Source organism: Lethenteron reissneri, chromosome 37 (genome assembly GCF_015708825.2).
Source record: "Lethenteron reissneri isolate LAM-NWPU_2019-01 chromosome 37, ASM1570882v1, whole genome shotgun sequence".
Classification (NCBI taxonomy): domain Eukaryota; kingdom Metazoa; phylum Chordata; class Hyperoartia; order Petromyzontiformes; family Petromyzontidae; genus Lethenteron; species Lethenteron reissneri.
The window spans coordinates 11970307-11998152 of record NC_083815.1 but is presented as its reverse complement, the minus strand read 5'-3'; the positions used below and the strand labels follow the sequence as shown (position 1 = coordinate 11998152).

Below are 27846 nucleotides of genomic sequence, written 5' to 3'. Positions count from 1 at the left end.
GTACCCCTGTTGCACAGTAGCTTGGCCTACCCCGTGGTTAGATAAAGAAGGATATTTCATCCCAATATGGCTTGATGAGTTGGATGGGTAGGTTCCCTCTTTGTGAATATAAAAATAACAAGCATTTATTTTATTAGATGCTAAAATACAAACACGATCTCAAAACAAAGTAATAACACGATTAAAATGGCTGCATGGACGGTCACCGTTAAGTGAATGGAAATGCTCAAATCTTTTTCAGTAGCTGCAAGATGTGTGGTGCAGGGAGACCCACATTACACGACGTTTGATGGGCTCTATTACGACTTCATGGGCGCGTGCATCTACACAACAGCCAAGCTGTGCAACATCTCCTCCTCCCTGCCTCACTTCAACGTGGAGACGAAAAACGAGCGCTTCAACCCAAGCATATCTGTGCTCCAAGATGTTTACGTGGACGTATTCGGACACAGGATAACCATGACTACACATCACATCCTACTGGTTAATATTACACCTAAAAGCGCTGAGGTTTTAAAGTATTGATCAGTGATATGTGAGCTAAATGTTAAATTATTAGCCTATTAGTTTGAGCTAGTGTTACAGGCGGTGCAATTACACAATCATGTTGTGTTGACGCATGCAGAGGCTAATGGGAGGCACCAACCCAGGCCGAGTGTATATTCCACCACTGCTTAATCTGTTATTTCTGCATTCTCACTTAATAACTCATTGTTGCTTGGCTTCTAGGAAATGAATGCAACATTTTCCTCTTTGTAATTCCCTACCACCCACAATGGCAGTTCCTCCAAATATGCTCTCACAGGCTGGAAATGGCAAATTGTAAACATCCTGAGACCATCATCTCCCGATGCTCGGGAACCCTGTTTAAATTTAGGTGGCGGCCCGAATGTGAATTGAGCATCTCAGCAGAGGTGTCTTTATAGATGTGCCCTCTTTACTTGAGTCCAACCTTCACTGTTAAATGAATGTGAGCCTTTGTGTTAATTGAACGAGGCTTAATATGATTCTGCCATTTACTGCATGAATTGTACACAACTGCTCAACAATGTGGTACTGGGGTAAAGCTCACTTCTCAGTTAGCAGTAATAAACCCATTTAACTGATCAATAATAAAATCTAAATTTAAATTGAGACCACTGGGATATACAAGCATTATTATGAAGGGAAATTATTTCCTTAACGCTTGAATCACTCATGTGCTATGATCTACAGTTGGATGGGGAGCGGGTGACGCCCCCACTGGTGTTACCGGGGATGCACGTGTCTCTGAGCGGCTCATACCTCGTGCTCATGACCAACTTCAGCCTCACGGTTCGTTTCGATGGGTACTATCAAGTGGTGGTGTCTGTACCAATGGAGTACGCTGGGCAGCTCTGTGGACTCTGCGGTGAGACTGATCAAAATGTTCATGAGCATTATTGAAACCTGACTTGCGTTAGCATCGGTTACAAGATTAAACATTCCCCTTCAAATTGAAATTAATTGAGAATGGAAAGATTGGTAGTGAGTCCTGAAGTTCATCAGCTTGTGATATCACGGATGAGACACAGCACTTTGTGAAATGGATTGGCAAAAACACACAAATCCTATGTGGAGAAATAAGAGAGTTCAGAAGATAGGTGCACTGATATGGGCATTTCAGAAGAGCACGAAACATAAAAGTACCGTAGAAGAACACAAACACATAGCAGCAGTACTGTAGCAGAGGCAGCAAAGAGATGTGATGAAGACAGTCCAGGTGCTCAGACAGAGCTACATCATCCATAGGGAGGACAGCGCTTGATTTAGTTGCACCAAGCAGTTGTAGTGCTCACTTTGATACACCATCCCTGAGGTGGGAGCATTACTATATTTTGGGCAGACCATTGATTTGTTAAAGTGTTTTTAGTTAAAGCTGCTTAACAGATTGTGTGCGAAACAGCATAAAAAAGCAACACAACATTCACAGAGGCACTCTTACGAATGATAAGATAAGGCAGAAGATAAGGAGTTGCCAAGGATAACAAATTCACGGCAATGGTAAAGAGAAACCGATTATGAAGACATTCACGATGGATTGAATAAGTTATTAGTAATCTTTTGCTTCTAGAATCCATGACTTAAAAATGGTCCAGCCTCTTCTGAATCCACTGCTAGATGAAGGCCTCTCTAAGTGGCATCGGTCATGGGGGTTGTTTGACCATTCTCCATGCTGGTCACTGCATGTTGCAATGGGGCCCAGGACCAATTCGTAAGTCACTCACCACTCGTGTCTGCCCTAGCTGGTAAAGTTATCTTTTAACCAGGGGCGGTTTCTTCATTAGGGCGATTGGGCGACGCACCACCAATCTCATTCAACCACAGAGTCACACTAGCCGTCACTGTGCCTCTGGATATAGTCCAATCAGCGTCATGTCACGTTCTGTGGAGTACCGCCTCTTTTTAGGCGATTTCACTCCGGCTGAGAATCGCCCCGAGTGGCCCCATAGACTTACATTCAAAGATGTTTTTTTTCGAACGGGGGCGCTGCAATGCATTCTCTATGGCTTCCGGGAGGGCTCGCCCTAACGTGCTTACGTCATCATACGTGCTTACGTCATCATACGTAAGCACGTTTCATCCAACAATATAATTTGTGACCACCTAGTGGAATCTTTAATAAAAGAAACTTGAGTGGTTTGTTTTAATAGTGAGTATAGAAACAAACAAGATGTATTGTAAGAGTCACTTTGTTTTTCATTAATATTAGAGAAGTGAAGTTGCCTTTACATGCTTAAGCTGTTAATTTTTCCATTGCATGGGTGGACCTTATCCTTATCAATCATCCAGACATTTGCCCCCCCTGAGAGATTTTGCAGGAGCCGCCACTGCTTTTGATGTATTCTTTTTCATTTTGTAATGTCACGTAATCTTACAATTCACAATGTTTGCTCTGTATAAACGTATGCTCCTAATTTTACGAGGAGCAGTATTATGGGAGTGAAGCCACACGTTTGGTGGACCATGTGAATTTCATTGTCTTTTGAACAGGAAACTTTAATGGTGATATTGAGGATGACTTACTGATGCCAAATGGATCATTGGCTGCTTCCGAAACCAAGCTGGGAAACAGTTGGATATCAGATAACAGCTCAGCTGAGTGAGTGATCACTCGCCCATTTTGCATCTTCGTGTAAAATATTGTTCACAAAAACTGCACTTTCTGTTTGCTTTCTGGCTTTCTAGAAAGTTTCGCTGGTGTTAAATTGCTGCACACCATTTCCCGCTTTTTACACTTTTTAAAATTATTTTATGGATCAAGATTTGTGCTGCTCAATCCACTCGGCACACATGGAATTCGAAGTATCTGTCAAATACACGTCATTGTGTATTTTCTGACCATGGACAAAGCTGACCATTCAATCTCAGCTTCTGTTCCCGAATGGCATGGCTCTGTTCATGGACTGGTGGACCATGAATTGCGTCTTAGCTTCACTATAGCCTCACAGACTTTGATCCATTTCTCCTGTGGACTCAGGCACAGCAGAATGTGCTGCACAGGTGGTGCAAATACTGCTGCGTGGATTGCAGTTTGAAGACCTGTCATAGGTTCTAGAAAACACCCATCTTTCTGCCTAAGTGGGGAGGATCGATATTCACATACATTATATTTGGGTCCCTTGTCTCTGATTTAAAAATGGTTACAGTAAGTGACCGGTTTTTCTGAAGGCAATGCAAGGGTGATGAATGGAATGATGTTGATGCGGTAATAAGAGTTTGTTTTTTGTTTTATTTGCAGCTGCGACGTTGACTTTGAGCCTCCAGGTCCCTGTGATGCAGAAGAACAGGCTAAGTTTGAATCGGAGGAATTTTGTGGAAAGATACATGATGTCAATGGTAAGTCCAGTTATGTATGACTGCTGAATGCATAATTTCCCTTTAAACAACTTTGTTTCAATTCAGATATAATACGAAAATATACGTTGATAGTTCTAGTTTATGTTGATAGTTTTACTCTACGGGATGTCTAGCAAAAACATTAGCAAGCTGCAGCATGTTCAACATTATTTGGCAAGTGTTGTGACTGGTACTGGAAAATCGGACCATGCCCATCTATTTCTCGCTGAACTGCATTGGCTTCCGGTTGCTGAACGAATACATTATTAGGAACCCACTGGAGCTCTGTACTTTTATATCAAAATTTAAAACTCATTACTTTAGAACAGTTTTATTGTTTAGTTTGTTGTCCTTCCCCCGCACCTCCGATTAGCACGGTTGACGACATACGGTGCGACAGAAGGTCAACATACGTACATACGTAGTTACAAATATCGTTGTGTTGTAAATTATATTCACGTCGCTTGTGAACAGGAGCATTCCAAGAGTGCCATGCAGTGGTCAATCCAGAGCAATTCTTCATCACCTGCGTTCTTGACCAGTGCTGGATGGATGGGAACGAGCAGTTCCTCTGTGCCTCCATGCAGACCTACGCTGACCAGTGTGCCCAGCATGGGGTCATCGTCATGTGGAGGAACGACACCTTCTGCCGTGAGTGCACATCTGTCTGAGCTTTAATCCGTAACACATCACATTGCATGAGACTGGGCCTTGTTTTTATTCTGTGGAAGCACAATGTACATCTGTGTGGTTTGTTCATTTGTATAGCTGCTTGCAGTTGTGTATCCCCATTGTAATTGATCTCTGAGTATGTTTATCGTTTGTGTTGACAGCGCTCGAATGCCCAGCAGACAGCCACTATGAGAGCTGTGCCCCACCGTGCCCAGCCACGTGCAGCAATGTGACCCTTCCAGGTGCCTGCCAGCAGCCTTGTGGGGAGGGCTGTGTCTGTGATGAGGGATTTGTCTTTTCAGGAGACAAGTGTGTCCCTCAAGATCAGTGTGGCTGCATGGACCACAACGACCTCTATCACCCGGTGGGTTAACCCTTCACATCATGTCAATTCAACGGTGATCATTTATTAATATCCACATTAGCAAGTTAAGCTATGAATTGTTTTGATATTTGACCTACAAAGGAGCATTTTTATTTTTAAGACTAATATAAGTAAAGATGAGTGCATTAAGTTTCACGCTGGAGTAAAATGGTCAAAATTATAAACAAAGTGAACAAATGCAATGTATGTATGTTGCAATGCTGTTGAAATATATCAGATATGGTTTCAGTAAGCTTTTCCTGTTATGTATATTTCATGATTCTCATCATGCATTGGTTTTCGCAGCTTGGGGACAGCTGGTTTGCAACACAGAACTGCAGTCTGCATTGCTCTTGTGGCGATGCTGGAGGCGTGGTCTGTGAGCCCTGGCAGTGTGGAGCCTCCGAGATCTGCAGTGTGCAGAATGGAAGCTTGGGCTGTCACAGCTATGGTAAGATTTTCCCTACAATGCCTACCCCAATGTAATAAATAATCAAGACCGCTCATTTACAAAGACTTTTCAGCCCATTAAATTTTAGTGATATTGCAACTAAAATTATAATATTGTATGCGTATTTTGTGTTAATCATAAAATTATGCTTGCATTTGTGATACATCAATATATTTATTTGTGTATATTTCTTACCACAGATGCCACAACAATTTCACCGCCAACAACAACTGCTCCTCCAAGCATAAGTAATCAAGGACTACACATGGATATCTCTTGCCCAGGATATTTACTTACAAAATAAATGTTTCAGAACTTTTGCTCTAATATAGATTGCTCTGAATGTGTTCAACAAAGCATGGAGCCTTCAAAACTGAGTTTCCTGGTCCAAATGCCGGCAATTTACTAATTCTCATTGTTCAAGGATTGCATGTTGATGGTTCAAACACGGATTTGAGAGATTGAAACAAATCTTGCCTGTTTTTAACTTAATTTAGTGTAGTTCTGATTTGAGGGGAGAATTTTTTTATATTAACGGAGAAAAAAATGTCTCCATTTCGAGTTCATGAAGATATTTTTGGTTCTTTCGGTAAAGTCATGTCACTTTACCAAAAGAACCAATAATATAAATTCCTGCAGTCACGAAAGTTTTAAGTCAAAATTTATAAAGATAATTTACCAATCACCAGAAGTATCCCTGTTGTACAGGACATTTGGCTACCCCATGGTGCATTTGATTCACACATGTTGCAACCACTCAAGGGACCACATTCACCACAAAAATAACAAAAGCATTCTTTATTGCATCAAATTGTGATCCTGAATTGTGACAATTCATTGACTTGCAATAGGAGCAACTGTTGCATTCTTCATACACTGTAATATATCTGAGCTGCTCATATAAACTAAAGTAAACCAAACAGAGTATTCAGTTGATACAGGTCATATATCTCATCAATTTAATCACATAAGGACTATGGGAACCTACTTTTGGTAAATATATCATAGCGGCAATTTAATCTAAAACGTTGATTGTAGTTTATTGAAATAAATCATATTTAAGTGGGCTATGACAGAGTGACATTAAAGTGAATGTTTAAAAATCTCTTTCAGTGCCTGGAAACTGCATCGTGCATGGAGATCCACACTATGTCACGTTTGATGGGCTCTCATTGGCATTCATGGGAACGTGCACCTACACAACAGCTAAGCTGTGCAACAGCTCGTCTCATCTGCCCTACTTCAATGTGGAGACAACCAACGAGTATCGCAACCAGGGCTCCATCTCTTTTGTCAGAGAAGTTCACACAGAAGTCTATGGGCAAAACATCACCTTGTCCTTGGGTCGTACCCTTCTGGTGAGAATTCAACTTTGTATAATTGAAGACTTGAAAGTGGCTATATGTCTGTCAAATTTTGTTTAGGATTGCATTGGTCTAAGTCCTTCAATTGTATCCAAAATGATGTATATTGCAGGAGGAAATATGTTTCCATAACAGTGCTGATTTGCATGAGTTTTTCTAATATGGTATTCATATGAATGCATCAATGTTTTAAGTTATCATTGTCTAGAATCCTCACAAGCATATAATTTTACATCCGACTTCAAACGTACGCTGGTTTTATTTCTATCCCCTTAGAAGAGTTCAGTGAGCACTGATTCACATTCAGAGTGGACTCTACTATTCGATTAAATAATATCACCATCATACTCTACATTTTGGAATCCTTAAGTTAGTTGGAAACACGGTCATTGATAAGCAACATAAAATATAATTTAGAAGCTTACAATTAAAACAAGATAAAACCATACATATCCAGACAATGTACATATCAAGTCCAATTTTCAACCACTGCAATGCAGATGAGAGGTTCAAATGTATTTGTAGATAAATTAGTCAATTACGTGGTACCTACTAATTTTCTTTGCAACATTATCCATTGATCGTGAGGTAACCAAGAGTAGAACCCACGTGGAATGACTTGCGATGCCTGTGTCTCCTGTGCGCTGATCTACAGCTGAATGAGGAGCTGGTGACGCCCCCACTGGTGTTGCCAGGGCTACATGTCTCTATGAGTGGCTCATACCTCGTGCTCATGACTGACTTTAATCTGATTGTTCGATTCAATGGAGACAATCGGGCAGAAGTGACTGTGCCAAGAGAGTATGCAGGGGAGCTTTGTGGCATCTGTGGTGAGACCATGTTTGTGAGAGTTCCATAGCAGTGCTGAGACAAGGCTTTAACTGCTCTATTTACGTTCTCTGTTCAGAAAGCACTGCTGTGTTATTGCCATCTAATCACCATGCAGGATTAATTATGTCAAATGCCAATATTTAGGTTTTTTTTTATAATTAAAATATTACACCATTCACGTTATGAAATTGTTCACTTAATTTGCAATCTGAGCGTAACGTACACTCACTTTACTGAAGACATTGCTTCTCGTTACATCACACATTTTCATATTGACTCTCCCGCCCATGCTGAGGAATGTGCTTTGGGGTTAAGTACTCTAGGAATAAAAAGGTTGCATACATTGGAAGATATATATATAGAAACATTTCAATTCAATTTAGAAATTCCCAATTACACCCCTTCACATGCGGCAATGTGTAATGTATCGATGTCCTTGCTAACGGACTACGATAGTTCACCCCCGTAGACATGCGCCACACGCCACTGATTGCGAGGCACCAATCTGTGCACAAACCCTAATCTCAGGGAGGTGAATCACCTCAGCTGGGAAAGCCAACATCGCTTTCCAACCTGTGCTGATGGAGGTGCGCTCCCCACTCTCCCCTCCATTGAATCGCGATGGCGCCACCTACCGGGAATACTAGGCAGCACACATTGAATGTCACCTTTTAACATTTAAAGTTTATCGAAAAATGGCATTGTTGAAAATTACTGATATTTTGAACTAAAATGTAAATGTATTTAGTTAGCAATGTTTTATCAAATCAGGGCCTGGCTTGGCATATGCATAGTTGACCGCACCTCTGATTAGTGCGGGTGGCTATGTGCAGTGTAAAATAAGTTTAGCGTACATCCATACATCACACATGGTTCTGGAAGTGGTTTTAGTTGTTATAAGTTAATTTCACATTCATTCCTGTATTGTTGACTTGAATCCAGTTTTGAGGCAATACATGTGAACAGTTTAATCTGTGTTTTAACAGGAAACTTTAATGGTGACCGTGCTGATGAATATCTGATGCCCGATGGGACGCAAGCTTCTTCACCAACTGAGCTTGGAAACAGCTGGAAAACAGACAACAGCTCCGCCTAGTGAGTGGCCACCTCTCTATTGTTTACCATCACCTTGAGTCTTGCCTCTGGTTTGTGGTTATGGACTTGTACCTTTGTCTATTTGTAGCTGTGACGCTCCACCTCCACCTCCCTGTGATGAAGATGAGCAAGCAGAGTTTGAAACAGAGACATTCTGTGGAAGCATCACAGATGTGAATGGTCAGTGTGATAAGTTTTTTTTATTGCAGCAATAGTTATTGAAAGTTTGCTTCGTAAGCAATAAAGAGGACAATTGAGTCAAGCAAAATGTGTGTCCCTTGTGAACAGGATTGTTCACAGAGTGCCATGCAGTGGTCAATCCTGAGGAGCTGTTCACCAGCTGCGTGCTTGACCAGTGCTGGACACATGGGGACAAGGGGACCCTCTGTGGCTCCCTTCAGGCCTATGCTGATGAGTGCGCGGAAAATGGCATCGTCATCATGTGGAGGAACGGCACCTTCTGTCGTGAGTGCAAACCGCTCTGAGCTTTAATTCGTAACACATCACATTGCATGAGACAGGGCCTTGTTTTTATTCTGTGGAAGCACAATGTACATCTGTGCGGTTTGTTCATTTGTATAGCTGCTTGCAGTTGTGCATCCCCATTGTAATTGATCTCTGAGTATGTTTATCGTTTGTGTTGACAGCGCTCGAGTGCCCAGCAGACAGCCACTATGAGAGCTGTGCCCCACCGTGCCCAGCCACGTGCAGCAATGTGACCCTCCCAGGTGCCTGCCAGCAGCCCTGTGGGGAGGGCTGTGTCTGTGATGAGGGTTTTGTCCTCTCAGGAGACAAGTGTGTCCCTCAAGATCAGTGTGGCTGCCTGGACCACAACGACCTCTATCACCCGGTGGGTTAATCCCATCTTAAAAAATTTACTTTCCAACTTTTTCCTTTCATACTGAACTTTTTCAGTTGCAGAACAGCCTTTGATTAGTTTAGGATACCTGTTGAATATGTGTCATCGATTTTTTTCTTCTGAATTGTTTGAGAGCCTGACAGCTGGATATTTTTGGTTATCTCAATAACCATAAATGTTTAATAGGTGAAACATGAGTTAATGCCATTCCTCCCTCCCCTTCACCATCCAGGCCACTATCCAAGCTGTCCAAGCTCCACATGTACTCCATAATATAGGTTGTTTGGGTTAAATCGCGATCTAACACAAAAAACCTTTATTATGGATGATATTGGTCGTGAAAGCCTAAGTGTTAAATCCACATGTACTGTTCCGCACTCATGATGTGAGCGCTTCCATTATCAATTCTGATTAAATGCTTCCAAGGACAAACACGTGCTGGAAAGCATCACAGAATACAAGCATGTGCATGTTCCCCACTCTCTCCATTTTGAATAGTGTTAAAATTTACAAAAATACGATGTTTCGCTGGTGATTACAATCAGCTAATCGCCTCATGAAGCTGGCTGTAATCGCCAGCAAAACGTCATACTCAAATTGTAAATGTTGTGGGTTACACTCCAACACACCGGTGTGCCTTATTAGTAACTAATTGGCACGTTTTGTTTACGTGACAAACCTTATTAATTGGTTGTGTCGGGTAGTGGTGGGTTTAACGACAGATTTATATTCACATAATTTAACCCTCAAAAAGCCGTTTATTACGGATAATATTGGTCGTGAAAGCCTACGTGTTATATATTGGCACAACTGGCTATAAAGACTGGCCGACTTGTTACAGAGCCACCTCCAGATCTGCCAACCCACTCATTGACTCGCAGAGCATAGAATGGTCTGCGAGACTCAATAATGAGTTGGCTCATTATTGAGTTCGCAACCCCCATGCTGTGTGACACGTCTTGAAGCGTCTGCTGTACTTCAACAACCCATCATCCAATCAACCCGGTTGTGTGCACAGTACTTGCGGCGTTCTTCGGCAATAAAATTGTGACGATCAAGATGAACATTTTTAACTTGAAGGCAATGCATTCTCCCGGTCTGCCATTCGAGTTTCATTAATCTGGAACCATTGCAGAACTCAAGACCCTGGCACCAACGTGAATGGCAGAGGTGTCGATGCTCATCGAACGGCTGCCAAATAATACATCGCCGCTCGACTACATCCACACTGTCGATTCTCAAATTATCCTCGGACGTGGTTGCATCACTCATTGTTCACCTGGCAATTCTTTGTTTGAGCGAGAGCTGTTTCCCAGACCGGTTCAGATTGGCATAGGTAAAACCGCTCCTGAAAAAAGTTGGCTTGAGCCATAGTGACCCCGCAAACTATCGCCCGATCTCAAACCTGAGTATGATTTCAAATGAGTGCCTTTGAAGCGGGCACTTCCCTACGTTGCTGCTAGGGGCAGATTGATTCAACCCTTGCAGGAGGCATATCGGAAGTTGCATAGCATTGACACAGCTCTAATCAAGATCAATGATGACCTCTACAAGATCATGGATGACCGGTGTGCCACAGAGTTGGTTGGCCTCTTAGCTGCCTTCGACACCATCGATCATGAGATACTCATTGGGTGGCTAATGTGTATTTGGCATGGCACTCGAGTGGATTGAGTCAAACATACGTGGTTGATCACAGTTTGTCAAGCTGGGTGACGAACAGTCCTCGCATATGCCATGCCTAGTTGATGTACCACAGGAGTCCGCATTCGGGCCCTTCCTATTTTCAACATATGTCTCTCCGATCCCCAATGTCATCTCAACTCATGACATTAAGTTCCATTAATGTACACAATTGTACTCCGGAATGAAGTCAAAGATTCCACGTGAGCATTGCACGTGTGATTTGCACGAAACAAAATGCTGCTTCATCCAGAAAAATTGGAAGTTCTGTGGGTTGGCATTCGGGCTCAGGCGAAAAAATTGTGGAAGGATTGGATGTGGTGGTTACAAACTCCGTGATTCAGTTTTCTATTAATCTAAAGAGCCTCAGCACCATACTGGACTAGAATATGTCGTTTGATCACCATGTGCAAAATATAGTCAGGTTCTGCAATTTCCATATCAGGGCTCAGACAGCGTCGACCACTATTGAGTGGTGACATAGCCAGCACGGTGGCATGTAGCATAGTATCGACAAGGCTCGATTATTGCAACTCACTACTCATCTAGATTGAAAACTAATTTATTTCAAAAGTTTTTTTGTTTTTAGTTTGTTTCCTTCCTTTTCTGATTAGCACGAGTGGCTATATACGGTGTGAAAGAAGTTCAACATACATACAAAGGACTATTCTATTCTTATGCATGGTAATGTGCTCCAGAGCTGAATGCCAATGTCACGGTCTGTTGACCGCGAGAGGGCTTCAGGACAGAGTTTGTGTGGTTTTGCTGTTCCTCCTCCGTTTAAGGAGTGCAGACTACAGTGGTTTACTATGCAGTCCACGGTTTGGGTTGCATGGCCACATTCACCTTGTGGCTTGTGTCTTTAATTTTCCATTCATGAATGAGATGTGTGCGAGAGCCTGTTGATGTTCTGATGTGGTTGATGATTGCTTTAATTATCTTAAGATATTTGCTTCAAATAATGATAAAATCTCATGATCCATCCAGCAGTATATGTATGATAATCATGGTTGATGAGGATAATGATGACATGCATTTGTTTTGTTATTTTACAGCTTGGGGATCACTGGTTTGGAACACAGAACTGCAGTCTGCATTGCTCCTGTGTCAGTGTGGGAGATGTGGTCTGTGATCCCTGGCAATGTGGAGCCTATGAGATCTGCAATGTGCAGAATGGCACTCTGGGCTGTCATGATATTGGTGAGCCTTCCAATGTCTTTCATATTCAATTTATATATTTTCTGATATTAGCATTGAAAAAACATTTATATTTTGCCAACTTCCTATCAGTGTTTTGTTGATAGATTCATGTCGAATTTTTTGGCAAAAGGCAGAAAACCACAATTTAATATTCCTTGTTGAAATTGCTTGTAATATAACTTATTATACTTTAAAATTCACGTGCTGCCTTAACATACTCATACAAATGAACTCTATATGATTGTACTTTCTTCAATATACATTTTTCTATATTTTAACTTTCATGACAAACTTTGGAGTAAATCATATTTTGAATGGAGAAGAGTTAGCCAATTCTAGATTTGGGAAAGAGCCAGTTCTAGATCTGTGTTGATGATAACACGCAAGGTTTCATTTTGTAAAGAAGCTCCTTGGAGGCATTCATTTTCAGGGGAGTTGAGTTTTATTTTTCCGAAAGTATATACAGCTTGAGCATAACGACTGCTACACTGATTATGGCTATGGCTCTTCAGTCCTGGCAGTTTCCACTATGTTGAGCCTTGAACCGTGAACCCCGATGGTTTCCACTATGTCGATCTCGAACAGTCGGCCCCGATGTCATCCACCTCTGGTCGTCGATTAGTCCTCGAGCAAGCGCCTCGACTGCGTGCCTCGCGCTCCCTTATATAATGCTTGGCCCTGCCCCTATTGGACAGTGTGCCCCCCCCCCCCCCCACTTAATTATAACACGTGTGACAGTGCCTTCTGGTCACCTGTTTTCAGCCACCTCAACCTGTTTTCAACCATCTCAACTCGGCCTTCTAGAGCCTTCTCTTGTACAGTCCCCTACAACGTTATGCTTTAAGGTCAACAAACTGTGGTCATGATTAGCACAATTTTATTCTTAGTCTGTGCAATTTCTCTTACATAAGTTGAACAAACATGAATGGCTTCGGGCAAATTTATTTTCAGCATAAATACATATTTGTGAGAAATGATTTTTAACAATATTGAGAAAGAAAATGGCTGAAATGCTTTATCAACATAAATACATTTTAGCGTGTTTAACGCGCAGGCTTTCGCGACCAATATCATCCATAATAGAGGTTTTTTGGGGTAAATCGCGTAAATATATAAATGTGTCGTTAAACCCACCACCACCCGACACAGCCAACTAGTAAGGGTTGTCACGTAAACAGAACATGCGTCACTAGTACAGCACCCCGGTGTGCTGTACTAGTGTCGGGTGGTGGCGGGTTTAACAACACATTTATATATTTACGCGATCAAACCCAAATAAACCTCTTATGGACATTTTAGCGTGTATATATACATGAAAATCGATATTGTGTATTTCAGAAACGCCAAGTTCCCCAAGCACATGCATACCAGCTCCAAAACCAGGTACACATTAAACATTGGATGTTTCATTTGTATAATTTTATCTATGGTATTGTCTATTGTGTTCTGATTTAGCTCCAAGAGTTTTTTTACATGTTTGTGTAAGAAAAAAACAACCAAAACAAAGGGATAATTCCCTGGAAAGTTTAGAATAGCAGCATTCTTAATAACCAACGAGGGAAAGCTTTACTTTATCTCAATACTTTTCAGAAGGGTTCTGCTTGGGATGTCGGGCCTTGTTTTTAAAGCAAACTACTTCATGCACCGACTTCCAAAAGCTCTCTTCACCCTGCAGGTTGGGTCTCATGTAATGTTTAAGTGATTCAACTTCTCGTAAAAAAATGCAACATTTCAGCCATGTGTCACCGCTGAGTGTCACCGCCATAAAATTGAGTCAAAGATAAAAAGTAAGAAAATGTTGAGCTTATTCATTCAGTTTTTAAACCAAATATTCATACATGTATATTATACCAGAGCCATGGCTAACATCAATTGCATTTGAACCAGTCCTGGTGCCCATTACCCACATCCTGTTAACCAAACCACTCTCAAGAGTGTGGTGAAGGTCAAACAAAATGACCCACACTGTGTGGGGAGTCCTTCATCCAAAAGTTGATTGATGAATGGCTGCATCAATTTTGTTGACGCTGTATATTTATGAGAAAAAAATATTAAATACATTGCTTTTCTTCATAACTGAGCCTTCTTTAATGTGTTTGATATTCGTTTCTGCTCTCTTGATAGAACCGCATCTCAGCTGTGACTTTGACGATGAGCAATCCCCGTTGTGCAGCTGGGTGCAACTCAGTGCCGATGCTGCGGACTGGATCAGGCACTCAGGAGAAACTCCAAACCCTTATACTGGACCAAGTGGTGATCACACCACAGGCTGTGAGTGAAACACACTTTTGTGGGTCCCACTGCTCGTTGTGTTGAATTAATTGTGCTACGAGCTTCTTGTGTGTGTGTGTGTTGTGGACAGCAGTAGTGTAGTGGTTACAACACTGCACTGCGAAGCTGGTAACCCGAGTTCAACCCCTGCTAATGGCCACCATTGACAAATATCTGCAATGGTCCTGGGCCTCCCCTAGGTCAACTGAGCCTCAAATGAGTACATGGTGATGCAGTGTGTAAAACTAGCAATGGGGAGATGGTGACCAAGCATGGTCCTTGCCACACCACCTACTGATGTGCTGTAGGTGGGATGAGGTGGTATGATGGTTAGTGCAGGGCACTATATTGATATATCCCAAGTAAGCCTGGGTCTCTGTCACATAAATTCAGGCTACAATTATTGCTTCGTGATAATTACTGGGAAGACAAAGGCAGGTGAATAGTTTTGACCGCCACCACCTCGATGCAAAGCCACATATGCGTAGTATCAGTCACAGTATTTAAGGTGGCAATGTTAATTTGTAATATATTTGAGCAGAGCTGCCTCCATGTTGGGATTTTTTTCATGTCCCAATGTAAGACAATTAAGCTGTTGCCAATACCTATTCAAATTAGTAAGTTTTCTTATCACAAAAATCACCATAGGTGGTACAGTGAGGGAAAAAAGTTTTTGATCCCCTGCTGATTTTGTACATTTGCCCACTGAAAAAGAAATGATCAGTCTATAATTTTAATGGTAGGTTTATTTGAACAGTGAGAGACAGAATAACAACAAAAACATCCAGAAAAACGCATGTCAAAAATGTTATCAATTGATTTGCATTTTAATGAGAGAAATAAGTATTTGACCCCCTCTCAATCAGAAAGATTTCTGGCTCCCAGGTGTCTTTTATACAGGTAACGAGCTGAGATTAGGAGCACACTCTTAAATGGAGTGCTAAAAATCTCAGCTTGTTACCTGTATAAAAGACACCTGTTCACAGAAGCAATCAATCAATCAGATTCCAAACTCTCCACCATGGCCAAGACCAAAGAGCTCTCCAAGGATGTCAGGGACAAGATTGTAGACCTACACAAGGCTAGAATGGGCTACAAGACCATCGCCAAGCAGCTTGGTGAGAAGGTGACAACAGTTAGTGCGATTATTCGCAAATGGAAGAAACACAAAAGAACTGTCAATCTCCCTCGGCCTGGAGCTCCATGCAAGATCTTACCTCGTGGAGTTGCAATGATCATGAGAACGGTGAGGAATCAGCCCAGAACTACACGGGAGGATCTTGTCAATGATCTCAAGGCAGCTGGGACCATAGTCACCAAGAAAACAGTTGGTAACACACTACGCCGTGAAGGACTGAAATCCTGCAGCGCCTGCAAGGTCCCCCTGCTCAAGAAAGCACATATACATGCCCGTCTGAAGTTTGCCAATGAACATCTGAATGATTCAGAGGACAACTGGGTGAAAGTGTTGTGGTCAGATGAGACCAAAATGGAGCTCTTTGGCATCAACTCAACTCGCCGTGTTTGGAGGAGGCGGAATGCTGCCTATGACCCCAAGTACACCATCCCCACCGTCAAACATGGAGGTGGAAACATTATGCTTTGGGGGTGTTTTTCTGCTAAGGGGACAGGACAACTTCACCGCATGAAAGGGACGATGGACGGGGCCATGTACCGTCAAATCTTGGGTGAGAACCTCCTTCCCTCAACCAGGGCATTGAAAATGGGTCGTGGATGGGTATTCCAGCATGACAATGACCCAAAACACACGGCCAAGGCAACAAAGGAGTGGCTCAAGAAGAAGGACATTAAGGTCCTGGAGTGGCCTAGCCAGTCTCCAGACCTTAATCCCATAGAAAATCTGTGGAGGGAGCTGAAGGTTCGAGTTGCCAAACGTCAGCCTCGAAACCTTAATGACTTGGAGAAGATCTGCAAAGAGGAGTGGGACAAAATCTCTCCTGAGATCTGTGCAAACCTGGTGGCCAACTACAAGAAACGTCTGACCTCTGTGATTGCCAACAAGGGTTTTGCCACAAAGTACTAAGTCATGTTTTGCAGAGGGGTCAAATACTTATTTCCCTCATTAAAATGCAAATCAATTTATAACATTTTTGACATGCGTTTTTCTGAATTTTGTTGTTGTTATTCTGTCTCTCACTGTTCAAATAAACCTACCATTAAAATTATAGACTGATCATTTCTTTGTCAGTGGGCAAACGTACACAATCAGCAGGGGATCAAATACTTTTATCCCTCACTGTACATATTTCTGCTGTGGCACACAGACTAAAACAGCTCATACAGTAGGGAGTGGCCTGTAATGTTATCCATACCAAAAAAGAAATCGAAACTAAAAATACAACTGTAAAAAATAATAAAAGATCAAGGTCTTGAACAGTAATGGATTGCCTCTTTTTCAGCGACCTCCTACATCTACTCGGACTCAATAACCATCGTCTCTGGAGGAGCAGTGCGACTTCAGAGCCCCAGCATTAACTCCCACCAAAATATCTGCCTGAGCTTCTGGTACCACATGTCTGGCGACAACCTGATGACGGTAAACGTGTACGTCCTGGACGACGACATAGAGACGCACGTTTGGAACGTCGTGGGGCAGCAGAGCAGTGCCTGGTTGCAGGGATCCATTACCATCCAAGCCACGGCCAGCAGTCAGGTCGGTTTACTCTCACATAATATTGATTACATTTTTGTATGTGCGTATGTGTGTTGAACTTCTTTCGCACCTTACGTGCTAATCGGAGGTGCAGAAAAATTACAAAAGTACTAAATAGTCATGACTAATTTTAGTAACTGTCCTTCAGTAATCTAGTAATATTAACGTTGTACTTGTGTGTTATTCATGAACACTGTATGAGGGTGAATTCCACACATTGAAATTGTGAATTGATGTCGTCTCTAGATCATCATAGAGGGAGTTAGCGGATACACAAAATCAAGTGACATAGCCCTGGATGACATCATGGTAATAGCAGGAAAATGTGCAGGTGAGCACACAATATCAGCATTCACTACATCCATACAGTAGCCAGTGTTCTCATGTATTGGGCGGTTCTGAAATCCATGAATGGTCCTGGTCTAGTAGTGTAAATTCCACTTTCCTATGGTAATGGTCTTTATATCCATTGGACAACCACTGTTGATTTTCCTGCAAAAGTATGTCAGCCTAACCAGGTGGGGCTCATTTCACTGGCTCCAGTAGGATGACGAGGAGGATCATGTGATGTTGATGGAGTTGAGCTGATATTAACCAAGAATTAAACTCACGAATGGGACCTTGTCTTACCAACTGTTATTTGCTCACTGACATTTAAAATTAAATAGATATGCATGCATTTTTTTTAAATTAAATATTGTTTGCGCAACATTCCCATTCCTAAAAAAATGCAGGCGATAATAAAACAATCTTTACACAAGCCCAATTGTATTACCTCTGCTGGGAAGGTTACTGTTCATGATAACGGTAAAGTGTTTTTTTTTACACTTGTGCTATTGCTGAGTTTTATTGAAGGATTTGCACAATTCCAGAATCTTAATTACTAAAATAAATGTAGACAATGCACTTTTAGTGATTGTAATGACCAACTTTCCATTTTCCCCATTTTCCAAACGCAACAGTGTGTGTGAGCGGTTGTGATTTTGACAAGAACGAGGGACTGTGTCAATGGCGCAACAGCGAAGAGGATGATGGAGACTGGGAGCTGTGGCTTGGACAGACAGATACAGAGGGCACGGGGCCCGATGATGACTTCACTCGACCTGGCTGTTTGTACCTTTCATAAAATTTATAATTTACACCAAGCTCTCAAGATGAATGGATAATCAGACCCTATCAAAACCATTACCTTGCCATACGTAAAAAGATTTCCAAAATCATGAGCAAACACAAGATCCAGATTCGATTTAACACAGTACATAAAATTCGTGATCTGATCCCATCTGTGAAGGATGTGTTCCCTGACATGCAATACCCCGGCGTCTACAAACTAAACTGTGTCTGTGGCAGTAGTTACATTGGGAAAACTAAGCAACATGTCTCGGACCGTGTTTGTGAACATAAGGCAGATCTGAAACACGGCAGGACCAATACCTCGGCCGTGGCTGATCATTGTTTTAATGCGGTGGGCTCACACGAAATAGATTTCTCTAAGACGAAGGTACTTTGCAAGCCCACTGGCTATCAACAAAGATTCGTTCATAAAGCCATCCATATATATAGACACAGACACAATTTCAACCGAGAAGATGGGTACAAACTGAGCAATCATTGGAAGGACGTGATTAACCAGTTTAAGTCATAACTGGCTGTGATGTTTCCATCCTACCTTCCGAAGTTAGTAGTTATTTTCGACTCTCTGGTTTTACATGAACAGGTTAAATGTCTCACACTAACACAGCCTCCGTCGCTCGTGTCCTCGTTGTGGCGGTGGCTCTGCGATCTTACATTGACATCCTAATCTCTCACAATACAATAGCCACCTCCGAGTCGTCGTCATGGATGTAGCTCTCCGACCTTACATTTACATGCAAATTTCTCACTTTAACATCACTAGCCCCGCCCACTTCGTTTATGACCCTTGGGCTACACCCATTTCAAACCTTTAAAAACAGCCTGCCTCAGCAGCTTTACCACTCTTTTTTCTCCTGATGACGATTGCTTGTGTTACAATCGAAACGTCGTAGTTTTTTGTTATTTTGTTATTTTCTTTGAACCTATCGACGTGAATTCTAGATTTGAAGCTTTTGTGACTGCAAGGATTCATATTCTTAGGTTTTTTCGGTAAAGTCACTTTACAGAAAGACCCACGAATATGAATTCCTGCAGTCACGAACGCTTTAAGTCAAGATTCAAATTTACAACTTACAACAATGGGTGTTCTGCCTCCCTAAGAGCTACCCATCCCAACTATTGCTTTCAGCCCCACCTGTTGTCTTATCACTACCCTTTGCCACCCCCAGTATCCAAGCCTGTGTGTGCATGTGTACATTTTATACAACACTGAGGGTGATGTGTAGTGGTTAGCGCACTGTACTACAGTGCCAGCAACCTTGGCCCATGATGTGCTGTGAATAACGTCGATGGCAGTCATAGGATCTCTACACACAGAACACTGGGCGGTGATCATCCTCATCTGTGGAAATTCCATATTTCCAACACAATTTATAGATTCTCTGGCACAGATAATTCAACATTGCCAAAACAGGCAGAAATTGTGTCAATATAAATCGGTACTTATATATGTTAGTTACTCATCAAAATGCTTTATCTGTAAAACTAGTCAGATGCAATCTGTTGAAATAAAATTACATTTATGGAATAAAGTTCTCATAACTTCACAATTATGGTAGCCACTAGCCCAACTTGTAAAACATGTAAGTATATTGTGCTGTATAATCATGTTCAATCTATCACCATCATTATCATCACTACCTTCATCACCATGATCAATCAAACCATAATTTCCACTAATCCACAGTAGGAAATGAGTAGAGCGCTAAGGCACAGATTAACACAGAGAGGGGGCATTTGCAACGGGACTATTTTGTTATCTTTGAAATTGCGACACTTAACGGGCATTTTGCGGTCAGATTCCAGCCAAAGGCAATGGGAGTCGCCAATAAGAGGCGATTCCGTCTGTTGTGTGTGCAAGTGCATCCATGTTTATCAGTGTATTTCCACTTTGTGGGTTGTGTAGTTGGGAATTACCTCCTGCTGGACTCGTATTACACCAGTCCTAGGGACAGACTGCAACTGGAGAGTCCGCTGCTCACCTCCCCTGGCTGCTTGGTGCTGCGCTTTCACTACTACATGTTTGGGACAGCAGCTGACATGGCAATCAATGTTTACGTTAAAAAAGGTAAGCTGAATTTATTATTTGTAAACTTAATTGGACTAGCTACGTGACGTAATTTGACGTGAAGTACAATCCTCAGATTGTATATTTGTTATTCAAGTTCTTCCTTTACTCCAAGTGTAGTGACACAGCGCTAACTGCTGGCCAGCGGCAGCAACTGCGGTGGACAGTTAGCGCACACGCCGTTGAGTATATACACGGGTGTGCAAGCAGGGTGGAAAAACTGGGGCAGGGGTCACTAGAGACCTCACCGAGAAGCCCCTGGAACCCGCTAGTGGGTTCGAGAAGGAAGGTGCGGCGAGGGCGGAGCCAGGCCTCGCCGAGTAGGATATAAGCAGCAGAGAGCGAGAGCTCCAGGCTGTCGGTTCTGGGATAGGACTCGTCTCGTCGTCGCTGTCGTCTTTGCCGCCTTCGTCGCTGCCTCCTTCACTCTATTATTGCGCGGCCAGATAGTTGGCTGTCCCGATCGACGCCGTCAGTTTAACGCGGTTAGGGTTGTGTTAGGCTGGGCTATACGACATCGGGAAGCTGCGGGCAAAGATTTCAAGTTGAGAGTGATAATAACGAAGGTTCCTCCTGCAACTACCTCGTCTCCGACTTGTGCTACACTACACAAGTGATAAAACCCCCCGTTGTGTCCTGATTTGTTATAAGTTGCGGTGGGCGAACTTGCTCACCCATAAAATCTAAATAAAATAATAAAAACTGTCTCTTTATTATTTATTTCAATTATGTGTATTTACTCCTTACCTTTCTTATGCTATTCATTGCACGCGGCTGCACTTTATTTTGCGCGTGGTTGCAATTTTGTCCGCTCAGTCGGTGTTAGCTGCTGAGGGCGTCACGGAGTTATTTTCTAACTGCTGTTGTAGTATGCCAGCGGTACCGTTCTGTTGTGATGTGCACTGATGCCTACTTTAGGGCAATATTGCCACATAAAATAAAGATTGATTAAAATTTCCTGCAGCAAAATATTTGATACCTTATCGTAGCAATAGTTTCAGCCCTCAAATCCATTGCCCTTCAGTGAAGATGCGGAGAGCTGGACGCTTCATCTTGATGGTTGTCACGAAGAACAGTGATTATAATCTTGATTTGAAGCTTTCGTGACTGCAGGAATCCATACTCTTTGGTTCTTTGACTTTACCAAAAGAACCAGAGAGAACAGTGATTATGTTACATTCTCAAATTACAGTAATACAGGTGGTGGTTTCATTTTCAAACGCTGCCATTGCTTTAAAATGTTATGCTAAATTTACAATATTTCATCTCAAGATTTGCAGTTCATGATTTAGATCAGTAACCATTTTTAAAAATACGTATTTTTGTCGTTAGTAATACATTAATAATGTTAAGGAATCATGCGAAGTAATTATGCCGCATTTGTGGTAGAAGCGTAAAGAATTATTTTTTTTACCATACTTGCACTCTTGGGCCTTACACCCACGTTCCTGATCAATAAGCTGCGTGACTTGGAGGTCGGGTTGTTGGATCATGCAGGAATGGATGTCCTATAAGCGTGATACACTTGAGTCATTCGCTTTACACATCATTACAATTATTAAAAAAAACAAATCAATAAATGCTGATAATGAATATCATTACATGGAGTCCTTCAATGAGAATTTCTGGGATAACGTTTTGAAATTGAATAAAATGTCGTAAACTGTAATCTATATATTTTTTTATTCCAATTCTTACAGGAGGGCTCACAGGGCCTGCTGTTTGGTCTCTGCGAGGAAACCAAGGGAAGGCATGGATTCTAGCTGAAATCATGTACTCTGAGACTGGAGAAGTGCAGGCAAGAACATGCAATCATATGCTTTACTGAAGGTTTTATAGCAATCACATGGCTACAGGGTTCTCTTTTTAACTTCAAACTATATTTCTGCTAACTGACCCAGTGGGATACCAAGTGGCTCTGTATCTTAGTTGACTCAAAATGCTTGTGTTAGAGCACTGAACCATCAATGTTGAGATTATGAGCTTGAATCTGGGCTATGCCTGTGATTAAACTAGGTTATCAAGTGTATCGAACGAATAGTCTTTAGTCAGCAATAACTGCCATATCAATTTACACTTTATATTCTTTGGGTCTTTTGGTAAAGCCACGTAGATAGAAAAATAATAAAATTATCACGACGTTTCAATCGCAACACAAACAATCGTCATCAGGTGAAAAAATATAGCGAGAGAGCTGCCAAGGCAAGAGAAAATACAGCGGGAGAGCTGCTGAAACACGAAGTTATATAGGCTTGAGATGTGCTCAGCCCAGGGTAAGTGCGCGGGGCTAGAGGTGGAATTTGCATGTCAATGTAAGATCGGTGATGTACCTCCACGACGACGACGCAGCTGTGGAGGTGGCCATTGTATTGTGAGAGATTCGCATGTCAATGTAAACGAACTAACGCAACGGTGGCTGTGCTAGTGAGACATCCAGCTCATAAAAAAAAAAACGAGGGACAACACCACATCGAGGAAAAGGAGCAGCGGTGGCTGTGTTAGTGAGACATTTAGCGTGTATGTAACTCAGAGAGACAGAAATAACTGCTAGCATCAGCAGATAGGATGGAAACATCACAGCCAGTTATGACTTAAACTGGTTAATAACGTCCTTCCAATGATTGCTCAGTTTGTATCCATCTTCTCGGTTGCAATTGTGTCTGTGTTTATATATCTGGATGGCTTCATGAACGAATCTTTGTTGATAGCCAGTGGGCTTGCAGAGTACCTTCCTCTTGGAAAAATCTATTTCGTGTGTGCCCACAGCGTTGAAACAATGATCAGCCACGGCTGAGGTATGGGTCCTACCCTATTTCAGATCTGCCTTATGTTCACGAACACGGTCCGAGACATGTCGCTTAGTTTCCCCAATGTAACTACTGCCGCAGCCACAGCTTAGTTTGTAGACACCGGGGTATTGCTTGTCACTTTATGTTTCACGTTTGGCCTGCAGCAGCTGTAGGTTATACAACCGATGAGTCACAAAGCATGAGCAGGTGCCACCAGGTCACTCTCTGGCCGGTTAAACAACATTCACTTGATCTAGTATCAGATGTGGGTGACCTTTTGAAATTATTCCAGAAGTAGTTATGATATCATCTGCGGCTGTTCTTTGATATAATTGTATACGACGCTCTGCTATCTGTAGGAGTTCCATGATCTTGATCTATCTAGCATGACTCAAATAGAATGGTTAAGTTAATTAAAAACATTTGTTTGCAAAGGTTCCACTGGCATACCAATGTATGCACAAACGTTGTGACACAGAAGGCAGCGAGCACATAGGAACACAACGCATCATTTAAATACACCAAAACATAAAGGCTGTGCAATATGAATTTTGAAGATAGTGTAAGGGCCTTTTAATGACTCCTGTGTATGTGGACGTTGATGTAAATCAAGTTTTGGTGTTGTTTTAATTGATGTTTTAGTTTTTAGTGGAAGGAGTTCGAGGACATACAGACGGGAGTGATATTGCCCTGGACAATTTCTGTGTCAAAGTCTGCGATCCCAGAGGTAAATTTGCATGGGAGTAATTGGTGAATGGAAAGTTTGTTATGGAATGCCATATTTTATTTTATTTGTTGTACATCATGTGCTAATTGTGCTGTATGATTTTAATATTGCAGATATCTGCAGTACAACTCCAACTCCTCCCCCTCCAGGTAAAAAAACCACACACTTTATAAAATGTACATGCCATGTATATGCATTTATTTTAGACAAGAGGAATTGTATCCACTCTCCTCCACCTGACGACAGCCAATAAATAAAGTTGTTGTGTAAAGAAACGCGCCAATTTATTACCGCTTCAGCAGTGCTGACGGTGTTGGAGAGCAATCGCAGAACATTTAACAATTGGGAATGCGTTTCACTGATATTTACGACATTTAAGTTACGTGATCTGACCCAAATTTCAGTTATGGTCGCGAAAGCCTACGTGTTAAAGAGATTCCTAGGATGTGAAATGTAGATTCGTGCAGCATCTCCTTCAGCCATAAAACAAACTCCGTTCATATGAATAGGATTATATTTGATGATCCTTAGGCTGTTAAAGCATACCATGAATTGGATTATATGACAGATTAATAATCATCCAAATATTCTCATTAATGAATTGAAAATTATTGGATGTCCATCAGGTAAGATTTTAGTGACAATTTTATGATAGCCACTAGATGGGATGCTTTTCTAACAACCTATTGAAAATACTGGTTATTATAGAATTCCAATGATCTCGCTATCCCATTAGGCATTATTTGATTCCCACAAACATATTGTAATTTCATGAGAATTTCCCACAACGAATAGTTGGCCAGGAGCAATCTAGTTTCGTGTACACAGCAGTACACTACAACTGCTTAACCACAATATTTTCTTCCGATTTGTAGTGAGTGCCACGTGTCACGTGGCTGGAGATCCTCACTATTTCACGTTTGATTCTGCACTGATAACCTACATGGGCACGTGCACCTACCAACTGGTGAGCGTCTGCAATGCCGACCACGTGACACCCTTTACCATATTGGCTAAGAACGAAGAGCGGGGGCAGCCGAATGCCTCCTACCTCAAGCACGTTTACGTCGACATTGGCAGTGACCGCATCCAACTGAAGAAAAAGAACGTGATTCTGGTATGCACAACTGCACATGAACCGCACATGAACCACACATCAGCAGATCTGCTTTATCCCATCCATGTGAGACTTTGAATAACTGTAAATATTCAACGTGATGTTTAATATCTGTGCTGCATGTTTTGGCAATTACTTAATTTCACACGCATCTAATTTTTTGTACTGACATTTTATCTTTGTTTTATAGCTCAATGGAAGGAAAGTCAAGACCCCAATTATCAAAAGTGTGGTTCCTGGAGTGCAGTTCAGCATTATTGGAAGCTACGTGCATGTGGTGACAGACTTTGGGTTGGTGATCAAATTTGATGGTGTGCATCACCTCTCAATAACTCTACCAAGTGCTTATGCCAATAAGGTAATTGCAGTTTTCATTGTAGCAGACCTTGGTACAAGTGGTAAACATTCTGTACATGTTTCCTACACATGCTGTAAACGTGGATGTAAATGCAGAATCGTATGCTAATTTGCACGCTTAAATGTATGCAGGCGTCTATAATGCAGTCAATCGTAGATCCTGCTATACGTGTTTATCCGTGCGTTTAACTTCTCTCGTGTAAGCAGCAATGCACTGATAAACGTGAATAGGGAGAATGTGCCGCCATTTCCGAGTCGCTCCTCCTATCCGTACGAAAGCTCAGGGAATAGATAGAATGACGTGCTTACAGGAGACCGCTCCTGGATTATTTCCAGTTCAAAGTCCTCGGATAAGTGTGGATAACAGGATATACCCCGTAGATAGATTTACAATGCCTCAAAAGAAGCGGGGGCTATGCGCACATGCATACAGTGCACATGGAGAAGGCTGAATTGGTTTTCATAGGCATGCTTAATAATTCATATGTTAAAATGTATTTGTATTACACTTTATACATGTAAAAATCTTTGTTTTACAACTTGTGCAATTCAAATTTAACAAGTATGCTTTCGCAACCAATATGGTTAAATGTTGTGGATCGCAGTCATTGGCACGTGTCCCCTTCTTTATTGGCTATGTCCGATGGAGGAGATTTTCTAACATAAATTAAACTTATGAAATCTTATCTAAAAATGTATTATAAATCATAAATGAAAATGATATGACAATTTAAATGAAGGCTAATTTAAACAAATGGGATGAACCAAATGATGAACAATACAATGGATGTGAGAGAATGCATTCTCAGATCAAATTTCCCACCCCACATCAAAATTGTAACTATAAACCGCATCGAGGAGAAATAAGGCATTTCAAGCTAGCCATGAGGTAGTTTTAATGATCAAGGTGGCAAGTTTTGTATGTAAATTTACCGTGCTCTCGTTTATGTTGTTTTGTTCTACTACAACAGGTGTGTGGTTTGTGTGGAAACTACAACTTGAACCACACTGACGATTTATTGATGCCCAACGGCTGGCTGGCATCCAATAACAGTGAGCTCGGGAACAGCTGGAACGTGGAGGATGCTGATGATAAGGAGTGAGTGGAGGCTTGTACAGGACATACATATGGCCTATTCGTGTACACTACTGTACTGTAATTTGAAATGCATGTTTATATAATTATGAAGGTAAACCCGTAATTTGCACAGTATTGTTTGTCTACAGTTTGCCCCAGAAAATAATATTGTAAGTGAATCATGAGGGCAAACACATTTATTGTGGTAAATCTGTAAAATGCAACAGCACGTGTGCCACACACAGCAATCATCAACCGAGTCGCCATTAACCACGTGACTGGTGTCCAAGTCCGGTTAATCAATAACAGTTTCTCTTAAACCAAATTCTCCTACTGATAAACCATCTTTGTCTTTGACAATAACCCTTGAACGTCACTATTTGAATATTACTGTAATCCTAAGCTGTATGTCTATCTATACCATCCTTATATCGGTATTTAACACCCATTACCGGTACTGTATGTGTACATACTCTTTGCGTCTTTCGGTAAAGTCACGTAGATTTAAAATAATACAAAATCACGACGTTTCGATTGCAACGCGAGCAATCGTCTTCAGGTGAAAAAATACAGCAGACGAACTGCTGAGGCAGGAGAAATATAGCGAGAGAACTACTGCAGCAAGAGGTTATATAGGTAGAAAAATTAAACAAAATAAAAATAATATATCACGACATTTCGATCGCAACAAAGCGGTCGTCCTCAGGCGGAAAAAATACAATCCAGCAGTGGAACTGCTGAACCAGCGAGAGAGCTGTTACAACAAGGTTATATATGTGGCGATGGGCAAGCAAGCGGGGTCTGAGCTGGAAAGGAACTCCATCTACGGACGTAGGGAGAGAGGGATTAGGGAGGGAGATTAGCATGAACGCTCTTCCGTCGCCAGGATAAGAGTATCATGCCGGCATATGCGCACAACAGCAGTGTTAATAAGAGATTAGCACCATGAGAGTGCAATCCAAAGGACATGTGAGCCTGAGAGGTGCAATCCAAAAGATCTAAGAGAGAGGCAAATAGAGAGAGAGACGCAGAGAGTCGAAAATAACAGCTGACATAGGCAGGTAGGATGGAGACATCACAGTCAGTTAAGACTTTACCTGGTTAATAACGTCCTTCCAATGATTGTTCAGTTTGTACCCATCTCGGTTGAAGTTGTGTCTGTGTTTATATATCTGGGTGGCTTCATGAATCAAATTCGTGTCAGCCCACAGCGTTAAAACAATTATCAACAACGGCAGAGGTATTGGATTGCAC

General features: G+C 41.8%; 1 protein-coding gene across 1 annotated transcript in view; it reads left to right on the top strand.

The window, feature by feature from the left end:
• LOC133351319 (IgGFc-binding protein-like) overlaps positions 1–27846 on the top strand; it is a 117793-nt gene that overhangs the window by 66740 nt on the left and 23207 nt on the right. The window contains 27 exon segments of the mRNA XM_061566418.1: positions 242–483; positions 1216–1390; positions 3013–3121; positions 3761–3858; positions 4333–4509; positions 4692–4894; positions 5201–5345; positions 5546–5593; positions 6459–6703; positions 7365–7539; positions 8527–8635; positions 8724–8815; positions 8924–9100; positions 9283–9485; positions 12233–12377; positions 13716–13760; positions 14502–14648; positions 17069–17322; positions 17569–17653; positions 18285–18431; positions 20363–20524; positions 22225–22322; positions 23956–24040; positions 24154–24189; positions 24916–25157; positions 25348–25515; positions 26486–26613. Of these exon segments, the coding sequence (XP_061422402.1) occupies positions 242–483; positions 1216–1390; positions 3013–3121; positions 3761–3858; positions 4333–4509; positions 4692–4894; positions 5201–5345; positions 5546–5593; positions 6459–6703; positions 7365–7539; positions 8527–8635; positions 8724–8815; positions 8924–9100; positions 9283–9485; positions 12233–12377; positions 13716–13760; positions 14502–14648; positions 17069–17322; positions 17569–17653; positions 18285–18431; positions 20363–20524; positions 22225–22322; positions 23956–24040; positions 24154–24189; positions 24916–25157; positions 25348–25515; positions 26486–26613 (3940 nt within the window).